At 60.5% G+C, this 15,133-nt stretch overlaps 4 protein-coding genes across 4 annotated transcripts; 2 read left to right on the top strand and 2 right to left on the bottom strand.

Annotated features, from left to right (window-relative positions):
- Positions 1–1,416: 1,416 nt before the first annotated feature.
- L226DRAFT_361953 (uncharacterized protein) lies at positions 1,417–2,389 on the bottom strand. The gene is made up of 2 exons (XM_067674231.1): positions 1,541–2,389; positions 1,417–1,435 (listed from the first exon to the last, which is right to left on the bottom strand). The coding sequence occupies exon 1, from the start codon at positions 2,194–2,196 to the stop codon at positions 1,741–1,743; it is 456 nt and encodes a 151-aa protein (XP_067537778.1). The 5' UTR covers positions 2,197–2,389; the 3' UTR covers positions 1,417–1,435; positions 1,541–1,740.
- Positions 2,390–3,579: 1,190 nt separating this feature from the next.
- On the top strand, positions 3,580–3,920 carry L226DRAFT_361931 (uncharacterized protein). Its single transcript, XM_067674230.1, has one exon. It carries the CDS (start codon positions 3,621–3,623, stop codon positions 3,789–3,791), a length of 171 nt encoding a protein of 56 aa, XP_067537777.1. The 5' UTR covers positions 3,580–3,620; the 3' UTR covers positions 3,792–3,920.
- Positions 3,921–4,479: 559 nt separating this feature from the next.
- L226DRAFT_544654 (uncharacterized protein) lies at positions 4,480–5,456 on the top strand (the record flags this gene model as incomplete). Its single annotated transcript, XM_067682288.1, has 2 exons — positions 4,480–4,657; positions 4,726–5,456. The coding sequence occupies 2 exons, from the start codon at positions 4,480–4,482 to the stop codon at positions 5,454–5,456; spliced, it is 909 nt and encodes a 302-aa protein (XP_067537776.1).
- A 5,440-nt stretch (positions 5,457–10,896) lies between these two features.
- On the bottom strand, positions 10,897–12,981 carry L226DRAFT_361917 (uncharacterized protein). Its single transcript, XM_067674229.1, has one exon. The coding sequence runs from the start codon at positions 12,599–12,601 to the stop codon at positions 11,102–11,104; it is 1,500 nt and encodes a 499-aa protein (XP_067537775.1). The 5' UTR covers positions 12,602–12,981; the 3' UTR covers positions 10,897–11,101.
- Between the last annotated feature and the right edge of the window lie 2,152 nt (positions 12,982–15,133).

Here is a 15,133-nt window from a genome sequence, read left to right as displayed (position 1 = left end):
ATCGAGCCCAACGCCCGCCGCCGGAGAATCCGAGATGCACGAGCAGTGTATGGTGAGAGCACTGAGCACAAGGTCGCCACGATGATGTTGATAACTTGATACACACATGGTAGCGATGCTAGGAATCCTAGGAACCCAGAAGCACGACGTGCAGGTCCGCGAACGCCACGCCTGCCTGCTGCTGTTGCCGTTGCTGCCTGCCGCGGTCTCCCTTGTTAGCTATCATATATCATAGCGAGGTGCGATCGGGTATCGTGGCGGACGGCACCGTCCAGCGTCCACGGAAGCATTCCTGAAACGCGCAGTGCCGTCACCGACTCCGCACGAGTTGTCCATAAGCCGCTCGGCCCTGGGGCGCGCAAATCCCTCGACGGACCTGGCTCCAGTCTTCCGCACATACGCTGGGTGATCGCAATCGATCGGAAGCCCGTCACGGTGGGCGGGGCATTGCTGTGCCCTAAAGACTGGGCTTCGAGCTACGTACATACCGATGCGCCAGTGGGAGGAGGTGGCACCGCGTACGCACGCACGTACGTACACATGGAGAAGGGCCTGATAATGAGAGCGGGGAAAGCCGCGGTTCATGCGTTCGAACTTCGTGCGCTCATCTCCGAGTCCAAGTCCGCGTCGACCTTCCCGAGGGCCGACAATGTCTCCAAGCTTCCTCCGAGCGCGACTCACGGCTCACGGCTCACGGCACACGGCTCAGACGGTCCCTCAGGCTACCCTCGCTGATGATGATGTCGATGATGCGTGCATGGCGTAGGAGACCTTTGACTCTGACTAGGACTCCTGAGTACACAGGCTGTGGCAATCCGAAATCGCGCCGTCCTCCCTCGGAGGCTTTTCGTGCACGCTCTCAGCACTCAGTACTCAGTGTGTGTCTGGTTCTGAGATCTGAGCGCTAGCTCCCACGCGCGGGCGCACCCGACCGGCTCCTAGGCCCCAGCTCCCGGGATGTGCGCTCGCCATACGCGGAAACTCGATACGCGCCGGGGCTTAGAAGGCTAGCACTAGCGGTAGAAGGCACGTACGTCGATAGAGACAGAGGCAGAGGCAGAGAAATAGAGAACGCGAATCCCCCTCGCGCTTCGAGGTGGAACACGGCCCCACACAGGGCTTGTGGCGAGTGGCTTGTGGCCTGGCGCTGGTGAGCACTGAGTGGCCCGGCGATTGTCGATTGAGATGGTGTGGCGAGCCCGAGTCCCCGACGCCGCGCTCCCATCCGTGTGCCACCCCGAGGTCCGAGGCCGGGACGCCGTGTTGAGACGTGTGCATGTGCACGAGATGAGATGGATGAGACGTCGAGACGGCGAGACGTTGAGCCTTGAGCGAAACTGTCTAGTGTCGAGTGTTCCATGCCATTGTCATTGTCAACGTCACCGTTGGCGCCAACTCGAACGTTGAACGTTGAAAACTGGCACTGGCACTGGCCCTGGTTGTCGTGGACGTCCGGACAGTCCGGGACGCGAGAGAGAGATCAACGATGTCAGTTCTGGGGGTGGCTGACAGCACGAGTGATGGCGCGGGCGACTCGCACCTCGAGTTGTCGCACTCTGGCTCTCGCTCTGGATTGTGATATTTTCTGATGCCGTGCCAGGGGTCGGCGCGGGCTGCGAAACACGCCCCACGCGCGATGGCGCAACTTGGCCCTGGCACTGGCACTGGCACTGGAGGCATTGAGCATTGAGCAAGGGGAACATCCGCGTCCGAAGTGCGGCGAGTGAGGGGCTTCAAAGTTCAAGCTTCAGCTTCGGCTTCGGCCTTCGGGGAGCCGGGATTGAACGCGGAGGTGCGGAGTGGTGGCGTCGCTCCGGATGTTCCTTGCGACTTGCGTTTTGCTGTTTCCGTTTCCGTTTTGTCCAACTGGCGACTGTGTTTATGTACTCGTACTAGTAGGGAGCTTGTAAGTAGGAGAGACGCGCGCGCGATGCGGCGGTGCCTCGAGGTTGCGTTACTGATATGATCCCATGGCCAGCTTGGGATGGCGTTGGAGTGGCGAGGTGGATCAGATCCCGGGGGGGAGGGGCTCCCCGATGTCGACGGGACGACTGAGGACTGTAGCGTGCGGCGTGCGCAGTTGTAGTATGATTGCGGATTGCGGATTGCGCTTCTGTCAGTCTGGGTCTGTGAGAGTGGGAGTGGGAGTGGGAGTATGTGTCCAAGCGATGCGTTGGCGAACAGGAACAGATGCATATGCGGAGATGAGAGACAGCTGCCAGCTGCCAGCAGCCAGTGCACATGTCCTAGCCGGGACGTCGTTCCTCGAGAGCGACTCGGACACCGCGCGCAGACAGGTTGAAGGATATCAGACACCGGGAACCAGACACCAGACACCAGACACCAGGGCAGCTGGAGATGACAAGCACGACACGGCACAAGACGTCAGCGCGCCCACAGTCTCGGAGGCTTGCCATAGGCTTGAAGACGAGGACGAGGCCGTCGCCCAAAGTCGCATGTCAGCGCCGCCCGTCCGGTATGTCCTCGCTTGCCTAAGTCTTCTATATATGTATGTACGTTACGCGCAAGTACGCGCCTTGTCTTCCGCGCCACGTCTTCGTCTTCGCCTGCGCCTGCGTCTTCGTTGCACTCCGAGTCCGAAGTCGGCCTCTCGCCGACCGACCGATCAGACGAGCGTCCGCGCCTGCCTGTGTTGCCGTACGCCGCGAGTGACGACTTCGAAACCTTGCTTGGAAGGTTGGCCCGTCATCTTCATCGAGATCCGGCGTCGACGGCAGGCGCGAATCCGATGGACGATGCTCCGGGAGCTGGTGTGCTAGAAGTCCGCGAGCTCGTGAGTCAGAGACTAGAGTAGAGTTCAGAGGGGTTGGTTCATATGGCCTTGTATGCAGCCACGCTGGCACCATGTCCCCATATCCCATATCATATGCGTCCCAACCTGGGTGGTCCGCGTCTGTTGGAACCGCCCGTGCGCGTGCCCGTGTGGTCTTCAGACTTCTGGAGTCCCGTTTCTGCAATGCGGATTCCCTGGTGCGATGGTGCGACGGGTGCGTTTGAGCATATGCGCATATGATGTGGCAGATGACTGTGTAGCATGACTGGGCGTGGAGGCGAGGGGCGCTCGGGCGAGTGCGATATCGTGAAATCGGTATCGCCGAGAGTCCAAGTAGTGTGATCCCGAGTCGACTCAGAACGCGCGCACCAGAAGACAGGATAGCGGCGAGTCTCATCGTCAGATCTCAGACTTTAGCTAGAATGACCGACGCTGGGAAGAGATTTGCACGACGGCGACGACGAGTGGTCGCAGAGTCTTCGGGTTCTGCGAAGACGGAGCATGAGAGGACAGGGTGCACGGACAGCAGAGAGAAGAGGTCACGGGGTACGTGCATCGCGAGCCTCGTGGCGGCGGGTACGGGAGGCGAATCAGGGCAGGATGAGAAGAAACGCCTGGTAGTGCCGTGCTGGAGATCGGGAAGCGCGTATGGGTCGTATACGTACATACGTAGCGCGGGCAGCGTGCGATGAATGGATGTTCCGGGAGAAAAGTCTGCTCCGTGGCGTCGCGCGGGTTCTCGAGAATAATATTGTCAATTGAGTAGGATCGAAGCGAGAGCGGGTCTCCTGGCAGATCCCGTACGCGGCTACGGGTGCATAAGTATATGTACAATACATCGACAACCGTCGACAGTCGTCACGGTGATGCGGTGGGAGATTCGGAGGCCGCGTCGACCGGGAATGCGGGCGGGCCTTGCTGCTGCTGTGCCAGGGCGGAGGAGGTGAAGACGAAGAAGAAGGTTGAGCGGGACATTAATGTTGTCTGGTTGTCGTGATGAGGCAGAAGGATGTCAGGAGAAGGCAGGGCTGAGAGAGGCCGCTGTGGTCACACGAACGGCGGGAGAGGCAGAGTCGGAGATGGGGGATCCCGAGAGGAGAGCCTCGAGGCGGGGGAGCTTGGGTGAAGTGCAATCACGCGGGTAAGGGCCGCGGGGACTAGCGAGAGAGGCGTACGCGCTGTGGCTCGCGTTGACATGCACGGCGACTCGCGACGATGACGAGTGACAGAGGCCGCGACAGACACCGAGTTTGGGCCGCAGCCGGACGGAGCCGCGGAGGGAGGCCGGGCGGCGGGCGGCGGGCGGCGATGAGGGTCCGGGTCGGGGGCATAAGGTTATGTGGGATTGCGGACCGGAGGGAGGAATCGCGGATGGCATCTGGTGGTGCATCTCGCACTCGCACTCGCTCAGCCCGCGTCCCAAGCTTCCGGGCGAATCAAGATGGAGACCCTGCCTGCCACACAAAGATGCCGGCCAGCGTCTCCCGATCCCCTCTCTCATAACAACGTTATTCACCGCACCCAGCCGCACGCCCATCTCCCATCCCGTCCCGCCCATCTATAAAGCCCGCGCCCCTCCCCTCCCTCCCCTCCCTTCTCCCCAGCACTGCCCGCGCCTCTCTCCGGCCCTTCCCTCGTCCCCTCCCACCATGGCCACTACCTACCACCTCCGTCCTGTCTCCGCCATGACCCGCTCTTCGTCCCCAACCGCTAGCAGCTCCACCGTCAGCGACCGCAGCCCCCCGCCGCTCAACGCACACCACCCACCCACAAAGACCATGCTCCCGCCCTCTACCACCAACTTTTCCCCCATCCCGACCTCTGCACGTCCTCGCCGCCCGCTCTCCCCCACCTCCCTCCGAGGTAAGTCCCATGTGATTGCCCATCCTCTCATCATACCTTCTCTGACCACCTCCTCCTCCCACCCACAGACGTCGACATCCCGCTCGAACACGAGCGCGCCTTCGCACGCGGCAAGTTCCCCGCGCCCCCGACTGGCCATGAGCTCATGGCTCTCTTCCCGCCTGCCCCGCCCTTCCTCCCCCCGGGCCCCACCAGCGGCTTCTTCGAGCGCGAGGAGCGCAAGTACTTCGCACAGGCAGGAAAGGAAATCGTCCGCCTCCGCCTCGAGGTCGACACCCTCGCCCGCGCACCCTCCTCGGGGCCCTCTCTCGGTGGCGCCACGACCTCAGCCTCGAGCATGCCTCCGCCTCCTGTGCCTGGTCCGAGCTCAGCCGTGTCCCCGAGAGAACGCCATCCCAGGGCACACTCGCTCCCGCAGCCCGGTCACCAGCACCCACATCCCCATCCTCATGCGCACCAGCACCAGCACCAGCACCAGCACCAGCACCCGCATCCGGGCCCACCGCACCACGACCGGGCACCGCCCACCAGCCACGGACAGCCCCAAGGCCCGCCGCTCACCACCTCGCCGCGCACGCACGTCCCGCCGACCTCCTTCCCACCCCCACCCCAGACTTCGGGCCCGGCGCACCCGGGGTACCCCGTCAGCCGGCCCCCGGAGCACGACCGTGCACCCCCTGGGGGCGGCGCCGAGGCGATGGTCGTCGAGGACGACGACGACGACGCGTGGCGCCGACCGACGCCGCACAATGCGCGCCGCAGGGCGGGGAAGCACACCCGCAGGGTAATCGTGAAGTGACTCGAAGCCTGCCAGTGACGAGTTCGAGGCACGACGAACTCGAACACGCACACGGGCGGGTGCCGCGGAGTTTTCGAGAGCTTCGTTCGGACAGACGGGACGGGGAATTGCCTTACGCAATGATGCACAGCAGCTGCGATCGAAAGGACGCGCACGCAGCAAGACGTACGAACGACGACGGCGACGCCACCTTGGAACAGGAGTCTGTTCGAGTTCCGCCACGCTTCGGAGCGCGAGTCGCATGCGTCTCGTCTCCGTGCAATTGAGCGACGACGCGCGGTTCTGGCACTGGTCCTGGTCCTGGTTCTGGTTCTGGTCCCAGTGGGGGCCCTCCTTAACGCCAACTTCTCCGTGCTCCGTTATTCCACCCGAGTTTGAGTTCTTCTCCCTTGTCCGGCCCTCCTTCGTGCACACACACACACGCGTCTTCGCCGCCTCTTCCTCTTCCTATCCTCTTCCTCTTCCGCTTCCCTCTTCTCTTGCTCCTCACTGCACCGCTTGGCCCCTCCGCTTTGGATCTGCGCCTTCCGCACAAGTACACGTACGGCTCGAGCACCCGTAATGCCCCCGCCTCCCCATGCACGCGTCCGACCTTCCCTATCTCCGTATATCCGTATATCCGCACATCCAGCGCAGGCTTGAAGCTCTCAGGCTCCCGCTCGCATTCCGATAACCTCGGCGTCGACTCATTCAGTGAGTCTGACGCAGCGCGGCGCCCCGCGGTGCGCCGGAGCTCTTGCGACGTTCAGGTTGCCTTCGTATGGGCATTGCCTGTTGCTGCATCCAGTCCGGTATTCCTGCCTTGATGCCTTTCGGATCGTTATATACTTATCCCATCCCATCCGCTCACCCACCCACGTCGCTGCAACTGTCCTTCCTGTTCTGGTCCCCACGTCCATTGATGCATGATGCCTAGATGCCGCTTGTTCTCCCAGCTGTACTGTTAGTCTGTTAGTCTGTTAGTCGTGCCTCGTCGCTAGTCCTGTCTAGTTCTAGTCCTGTATGCATATATCTGTACATGAAGTCTGTCCCTAATGTCAATGAACACGAACACGAACGCGGATGAATGTACCGTCGAACCGTCACGGTGGCTTGGTGATCGTTCGTGCATTATGACTGGTGCCCACAATGTCGCGTTGTTCAATGGATGAACGGCGGGGTCCGAGTCTGGGGGACGTCGAGGGTCTCCTCGGACTCGGGAACGCCCCGCCATTCTGCAGGTTGCAGATCGTCTTGCATGTCTTCGGAAAATCCGGATGCATGCACGTTTGCCGTGTATGTAGTTCATTCATTCATGCACTGCTTCCGAGACCGCGGCACCGCAACTCTCCGTAAGTGAGTACTCTTCATACATGCATACATGCATGCTTCTTGAATTGCGTAGCGATCGGTCACGATCGCGACCCATTGACAATGTTCACTCTCAGCGAATTTGATTCGCCGCCGCAGAGTGGACTACGAGCGAGCGCAGCGCACGCCGGGGCCACATGCCGGTGCCACTAGTACTAGTACTCACTGGTGAGAGACCTCAGCTCACTTCGGAGGCTTCAAGTCCTGACTAGTGTCTCCTCGAGCTCGATATGCGTCGTGTTCATGTCTATCCGTGCGCCGGCACAGTCAAGCATCAGCCATCCTGGAGTTGCGGACATGAACCTCAATATTGGCAATATTGGTCTTGCGTTTCGCTTTTTCCATTACCGCGTGGTTTGTGATGGGGGACTTCAGGGCTTCAAAGTTCAAAGTTGAAGAGCTTCATGACAAGCTTCATGACCTCTGAATCTGTCTTCGTGCCGGTCGAGTCAGTCCCACTCGCTCGACGGGTGCTATGCTGCTCCTAACCCGCTCGCCAGATCGCTGCCAGTGGAAACATGCAATGAGCAAGGCCTCAGTGGGACTGGCCATTCATATTGGCTTGCAATGCAACGCTATAATAGCAGCAAGCAGTACCGGCACGCCCTCCTCGAGCCTCGAGGTACGCGGCATGGGTCGTGTCGGCTCGGACACGTTCTTTCAGTGATCGAGTCATATTCATGATTCATGATTCATGTATTAAGCAATTACCTTCAAGGTTTTCAATGTACAACGTACAATATATAATGTGCAGTGCTTACACTGCGAACTTGCTGCAGCCGATCGCAATGGGCTGCGGCATGCGCCAGCAGTGAACGTTCCCGTACTTCCGCCGCTCCGATCGACACTCATAATGGCATGCCGACGGAACGCGACTGTAGAGCTGCAGTGGCATTGCAACTTGTTGCGACCGCGTCGATCCCTTCATCTTCCATGACGCGTACATGGAGCTTGGACGTTTGAACCTTCGGAGTTCGGGCGCACGCTCCCGACTCCCGAGCCCCGGGGCGCAGATCCCGTCGATACGCCCTTTTATACATGTGCGATTGACTTGGAGTGATGCAAGTGATGGAACGCGATCTGCAATGTGCATCAGTACCTCGCGACTCGGAGGGCAGACGATCCTTCGGCCCCACTGGCACCCAGAGTCCCTCATCATGATTCGTGTCCGTGGCCATTCTCCAGCGCAGCGCTGCTGCCAGTGAGTGGGCGAACTTGACAACACAACGACGACAACGACGACGAGTCACGGCAACTGCTCGGTACTCAGTGCTCACGAGGAGGCTGCTGGGAAGCGTGCCAACGTGCCAACGTGCCAATGCGCCGTTCTTCCCTGCTTCTGGCACGACGCGACGCGACGCAACTCGGTCGCCATCGAGCGGCTGCAATGCTTGCAGAGCCAGATTCCCGGGCCCGTCAGTGTGCAGTGTGCCGTGTGCCGTGGACGGACGAAAACCGGCCGCGGGGGTGCTCAGGTTTCCTGCGTTGGAGCGGACTTGCTTGAGCTTGAAGTATTGAAGTCTTGAAGTCTTGACGACGTGCGAGGAGCTCCTCGTAAGTGGCGGTGGAGACAAGTTCAAGATTGCTATTTTGGAGTTCCCGACCGCAGAGAGTGGCGTGGCACGGCCCTGAAGACATGGCGTCGCAGCTGATCCTGTCCTGTCAGGATGGAGACGCGTACGCTTCATGAAGCGATGGGCCAAGGTTCGACAAGGACAAGGACAAGGACCAAGACCAGACAAGAGCAGGAGCGCATGCACATGCCAAGTGCTGCCAGCCCCCAAAGGTGGAAACTCGAAGCGAACGAACGTGCGAGGGACCCGAGAGAGTAACCAGACATTCCAGCGCGCAGATAGATGTATTCACGGGAAGTAGCGGGCTTGCGGGCCTGCGGAGGGACCGCGAGGTTTTCGCGCGAGGGTATACGCTTTAGAGTTCAGCGTTCAGCGTTCAGCGTTCCAGCGTTCCAGCGTTATCGGGCGTTCGCCGCGGCTGCCGCATCCGTCGATCCATTGCCTTGAATGCAATTGTCTGTCTGGGCTTGGACTCGGAGGAGGGTGGGAGGGCGGAAAGAGTCGCGAGGGAGGGTCCCATGATGTCCTTGCCTTTGCCGAGCGGCTCGGAGAGGGAGGTCGATGCCAGGACTCAGGAGTGCAGGACTGTCCAATTGAACTGGGAGCAGGGAGCTGGGAGCAGGCGCCGATCCTCCCAGGCACGTACGTATAACGTATACGGGGCCAATACAGTCGATCGTGTATTCACATGAGCGCGTCCGTCCGTGGACCGTCGCTCCGTGTCCGTGTCGTCGATCGATCGCCCATGCGTGGGTTAGCAGCGAGCGAGTCAGTGTCGGTGTGCAAGCTGCGGATGTCTGGAACACATACCGGTCGATTGAGCTTAGAGACTCCAGAACGAGGCTGCTAGCGCTGCACGCTGCATGTAGGTAGTAGTGGCCCAACGTGGCGGATAGTAAGATCTGCAATATCATTGGGTCAGTGGAATTCGGCGCGGGCATAACATGAGAGTATGACGCACGAATCATTGATATTGATGAGAAGTCGAAAGGAGAGTACTAGTTCTCACCGCCCCGTCATCGTACTACGCCCAGCCCGCGCCCATCTCTCATCTCCCATGGATCGTAAGTAGTAAGTTGCAACTGGCGACCCACGACCACGACGGGACTAGTGCGTTCGCGAAGACCTGAGGGCGCCGCCATGGCCATGGCGCATCTTCGCGCATTCCCTTCAAGGAACAGAACGCAGAATGCAGAACACAGAGCCGCAGAACACGGAACGCGAACCACAGAACGCAGCAGAAGAGCAGAAGGGTAGAAGAGCAGAAGGCGCACCCGAACCTTGCTGCGACGGGGACAGCGCACACTATCCCTTCTTGAGCGAGCGTGGACAATTTACACTGGACGTGTTCACGTCACTACCAACCCAGCTGAGCTCCACTGGCAGGGCCCAGGGCTCGAGCCCGGGGTCGGGGAACTTTGCATATTCGAGAGCTCGAGACTGAGGACTTCTCTTGAGGCGGGAGCAGTGCGGGGTCGACGCGTGGACGCGTGCAAGTTGCCTGAGATACGGCCCCATCGGGAACAAGGACACGGAAACGGATGCCAGTGCAGATAGATACATACCCCTAGGCCTGGGATATCCTGACGGCGACGGCGGGAGTGAGAGCCGCTCGGGGTTTTTACACAACGGTGCGCCGCTGTGGAATTTGCGATCAGGAAATGCACAGTCTGCGACGTCCGGGAATTTCTGGAAGGCGATAGTAGGATAGTAGGCGATAGGTGGACCCGGGAGAAGGGAGCCTTTTGCACGCTAACTTGGGTCGTCTCGCTAGTGTATCACGTCTATGATATCTATGCATGTATCTGGTTCAGGGTCAGGGTCAGCGTACGTGTACATGTTTGCTCTTTTGAGCCTTCGCATCGTCGTTATCGCAGGGAGCCTGGAGGATCACGGAACGACAGGCCGACCAACCGTGCACCAGGGGCAGCCCGCTGCAAAGGTGCCACCTTGAAACTTGCGCTTGAGTGCTTGACTCAAATATACGGGATCGCGATCGTCCGCGGGACGGGGTGAGAGCGATGTACAGTACTCGAGTACAGCAGCAGGCAGCAGCAGCAGCGCAGCATTGCTTGGTGGAAAGCCTGAGCAGCTAACAGTCGCCGATCACTGCGTACTGAATGCACCCCTTGGTTCCCTATTCTTTCGCGTCTTCTGTCGCCTGGCTCCTGTCGCCTGTCATTTAGGCACTCAATTGCGCCTTCTTGCGGTTTTGCGAAAGTCGACAACGAGCCCCGCTAACCGCACTCGCCTCGAAGAACGGGGGACGGTGTGGAAGGAGGAAACTTGAAGGAGGAGGCCGACTGCCTGAAGTGCACGCGGGTATGATGTATTCTTGGAGGGAGGGAACGACTCGGGGCATCGTTGGCCCAGGAGGGCACACGCCGTGACGGTAGATTCGCGGATTGGAATTGATGCATGATACATGACGGCCTGTTCTGTCTGCGGAGAATTGCTGTCAGTGCATCAGTGCGTCTGTGCTTGGGAGGCCGCGGGTGGTGGTGGTGGTTATTAGGGGACGAGGAGTGCCTGGTTAGGCTGGCCGGCGGTCGGGCTTGTGGGCGTGCTCGGAGCTTGGTAGGACTTATTCTTGAGAGGTACGTACTACTTAGGGAGGGAGTGCCGTGCCGTTTTGCTTGGAGAGACTGAACTCAGTTGCGTCGTCCACCGACTGGGATCAGTGCTCACGCGCCACTCAGGGAAGCGGAAGCGGAAGACAGCCTAAGGCAGAGTCGAGTTGCACCTCGGCCTCGAGGCACGCACGGCCTGAGATTCGCGAGACCGCGCCGTGTGCTCCTTCGAGGAGGAGAAGGGAACGCCATGGGATACCCGGCTGAGCAATGTGTTCTGAGTCCTGAATAGTAAATATTGAGTTCGGCCCTGGCGTTCTGGAATGGAGAGTACGGCGTGGTTGTGCGTGCCGTCCAAGGAAGCCAAGCGCATTCTGAAGGTGTTTGTGCGCCTTAAAGTGAGATGGGATCCCGAGTGCGTCCGACTGGGCGTACACGCTGCAGGCTGCACCTTGCAAGCCACTCGGACTCGGACTCGGATTCGGAGAGGGCCGAATGACGATAGGCTTCGGCGTCGCGACGTGCAACGACGCTGGGGGCGTGCATTTATTCTCGTGAATATATGCATATTCTCGAGAATGAATGCACACGCGCGCGAGAGAGAGCGAGTGGGCAAAGTTGGGAGAAGGAGGCGATCGATGGCAGGGCCCCAGCACATCCGGTTACTCATCCCATGCAGGGAGACCGGTCCGAGCGCGGTGGGCTTCTCCGTCTTCTGTGCTTCTGGGACTTCTGGATCGGGAATCGGGATTGCCGTGGGCGTGTGTCTCTGCCGATGCAATTGAGTACATACACTATGACTGTGTCCTGCGGCTGCCCACGGATCAGCGCATCGTGGCGAGACGTCATAGATAGCACGCCATCCGTGCGCGAGCGCGAAGGGCAGAAGTGGGACTAGTAGGAGAAGATGGACGGCTAGTTCCGTTGCGCAGGGGGCGAGGCGCGGTTCGGCGGGAGTTGCGCAGCAGCAGCAGCTCGAGGAAGCAGAATGGAAGTTGGAGACGGGGAGTCGAACCGAAGCGCAGACTGAGAGAGGAAGTGAATTGGGAGGGGCGTGCGGCGGGGCTGGCAGCTCGCGAACGAGGGGCTTCGCGCGCCGCTCCGAGAAGACGGGCGTGGCCGGCGCCGTCCGTGGCGAGGAGCGCGAACTGCAGGCCAGGACGACAGGAGATGGCGACGAGGAAGGGCGCGAGAAGGGTGCAGCAGCGGCTTCCCGGCTTCGTGAACTCGTCTTTCGCGGGCTTCGAGGTTCCGGATGTGTGAAGTGCGTGCGCAGACTTGGATTCATCTTCGAGCTCGGAATGCACCGGCCGCCACCGCCGCTGTTCCTGCGGCGATGTGCCCTTCTTGGGCTGCAATCCCGAAGGGATGTCCGTGAGTCGGGGAGGAGCAGGCCGCCGCAAATAGAAGGCTTCCATGGCGGCGCGGCCTCAGGCGGGGTGTCACACCGTTGCGAGGACAGGTTGGCACACTGTGGATGTGCGCATGCCAACCCTCCGAGTCGATTGGGACTTCTCGTGTCGATAAGTTGCAGCGTGGAGAAGCCCGCGCACGCCAGGACAAAGGACGCTATCGACGTCCGCAAGGACGAGCAACGTCGCCGACGCCCGACAGTGCAGAAACTGTCAACCTGTTCCCTTTTCGGTCCCATTGCGCACCCCAGCCTCAGCGTCCCACAACGACGTATATGGACCCGATCGCGGGCACGATGACCGCTGACGTACAATGGCACTGGCTGGATACTGGGGGCCCTTCGCGATCGGCTGCGCGACGAGTCTGGGGTTTGAGCCGGGCACGTCCTTCTCGCTTCCGAGTGCGAGGGGCTCGCGGTGTCCGATGTGTGGCAAGGCGCGTTGAATGGTTAGCGAGGCGGCGGTCAGTTTGGATGCCGAGGAGTGCCACGGCGGGCACACAATTATGCGGGTGGCGTTGACGTGGACACCGCGATGGGCCCGGGCGGCTCGCATGTGTTTGCTTTCAGCCACTGGACCAGCCCGATCTGGCCTCAGGGTCCGAGTATGGCACTGGTGGGGACGTCGGGACGTCCGCGGACGTTGTTCTTGTTCGCTGCCGGGCGTGGCTAGCGAGCTCGCGGCCGCGAGTCCGGCCGTGGCATAGCACAGGTCGACTAGTGCCGGCCCTTCGCGAGTGCGATCCGCCGGTAATTCTGCTGGACATATGGGGACGTGCCATCCCTGCGAGTGACTGTTGTCCTGAGGCCGGAGAGCCCTGCAGCTGTTGCGCGAGAGTGGCCAGACGATGTGGATGGGTTGCGGAACTTGTATGCGAAGCAACGCCATGTCGAAAGTGCGGCGTGGTCGAGAGATGTCCGTTTGTGTTCGTGGATGCTCATCATCCAGGGTGGACAAGAGCTCGACCGCGGGGACAGAATGCATCCGCACTGCGGACCCCGACGCTGAAGAGCATGAGGCTCATTCGAGTGTCGCTGCCAGAGATAGTACCGCCAGTGACGAGGTTTGTACACCAACTGTTTCCATCGCCCCGAGTATACGTCGGTGATTCAGGGCGAGATGGCCGAGCAGTCGCCACCGTGGAGCGCGAGCGCCGCGGAGTGCCATGAGTGGGCCCTCGCTAGTGGAAGTGCCTCATCTTCGGCTCTTCGACACGAGCCAGATCACCGTGACGGCCCGGTCGTGCCCTTGAGACCAGCTTGTCGCATCCGTGCCAGCAGCGTTTGTCCGACTGTCTATCTGGCAGGATGGACGCTTGTCAGTCGTGGACATGGGCCACATATATGCCCAGCGAGTGCGGCCGGATTGCAATCGGGACTGCCGGATACCGTGCGCCACCCTGGTAGAACCGTTATGGTTATCCGATGTTGAGAGTACGGCAGGGTACCAATGAGGCTGAGGCTGCCGTGGCCCGTTGCGATCGAGACTGACGGCTTCGGAACCTTCTAGGGTTTGTAGCGGAGGTTTGATCGAAGTCCGAGGGGGCTGTCGGCGGGGTGGAGGGGGATGGTGCAACTGCCCCAGGGGCCAGGCCTCCTTCTCGACTGGTAGCAGAGTCGAATGAGGGAGACGGGAGAGCGAACGACTACATGACCACATGTAGCCTGGAAGCAAGGCTTGAGGCTCGAGGCTTGAAGATATGCGAATCTTGAGGCTTGTGAAAGACGTGCGATGCCGGAAGGAAGAGGCGTGTCTGCGAGATCGCCAATTACACGCGGATGCGTCCGACTCGGATGTGGCCAGAATTACGATGTTGTAGTTGCGCCGCGCGGGTAGTAGATAGATGCCGATAGTACCAATGGCCAGTACTCGTGAGTACCACTGAAGGCCGTGTTTGCCAAGCCTCGCCTGCCGCGGCCATGGATGACGCCAGGACGCGTTTGGACTGGCGCACCGTGCCAGCCAGTAGTGTCCGACTGACCGACTGTTTGTCTGTCTGGCGGGATGAACGCTTGTCGGTCGTGGACATTGCATTCGCATATGTGCAGCGAGTGCGGGCTGGCTTGCGATCGGGATTGCCGTATACGTGCGTCACTCAGAACCGTCTAAATTCGATGGTGAAAGGACGGCAGGGTGCGAGGCCTGAGGCTGTCGCGGCCCGTTGCGATCGAGACTAAGTATTGAGTACTGACAGCGGCGCAGAGACCACTGCACAGTGCTGTCTGTTGGGGAGGTAACGACTTTGATCGACGTCGTCGGCACAGCGCCAGTGGAGGAGGATGGTGTGAGTGCCCCAGGCCGCCTGGCCTGCCCTCTCAACCCTGCTTTCAAACGAGAGAAAGACGGGGGGAGGGGAGGAGAGGGGACGACCACATGACCATATGTAGTCAATTGAGGCTTGAGACTTGTAACTTGAAGATGTGCGATACGACCGGGAGGAGGAAGAGTTCCGAGTATCTGAGAGATCGCCGGTTACGCGCAAATGCGTCCGACTCCTCAGATGTGGCTACAACTTTGCAGTTGCGCGGCGTGGCAGAGCGACGCCGATGCCCTGCGTGCCAGGACTCAGGACTCAGTACTCAATGAGTACCACAACCTATGGTCGAAGGCCGGTGTGTAAGCCTCCGCCTCCGCGCGGCCATGGACGACGCCAGGACGTGTGCAAGGTCCCTGGCTCCTTGAGCTGTCCGTCTCCGAGGTCGGGGAGGCTGGCGGCTGGTGGCTCGAGTCGAGGGCTCAGGCCTCAGGCCTCAGTGGCAGGCTCAACTTGA

Source organism: Lentinus tigrinus, assembly GCF_003813185.1.
Source record: "Lentinus tigrinus ALCF2SS1-7 unplaced genomic scaffold L226scaffold_7, whole genome shotgun sequence".
Taxonomy (NCBI): Eukaryota; Fungi; Basidiomycota; class Agaricomycetes; order Polyporales; family Polyporaceae; genus Lentinus; species Lentinus tigrinus.
Note: the sequence above shows the minus strand (reverse complement) of the source record. Positions and strands in the feature narration are given on the sequence as shown.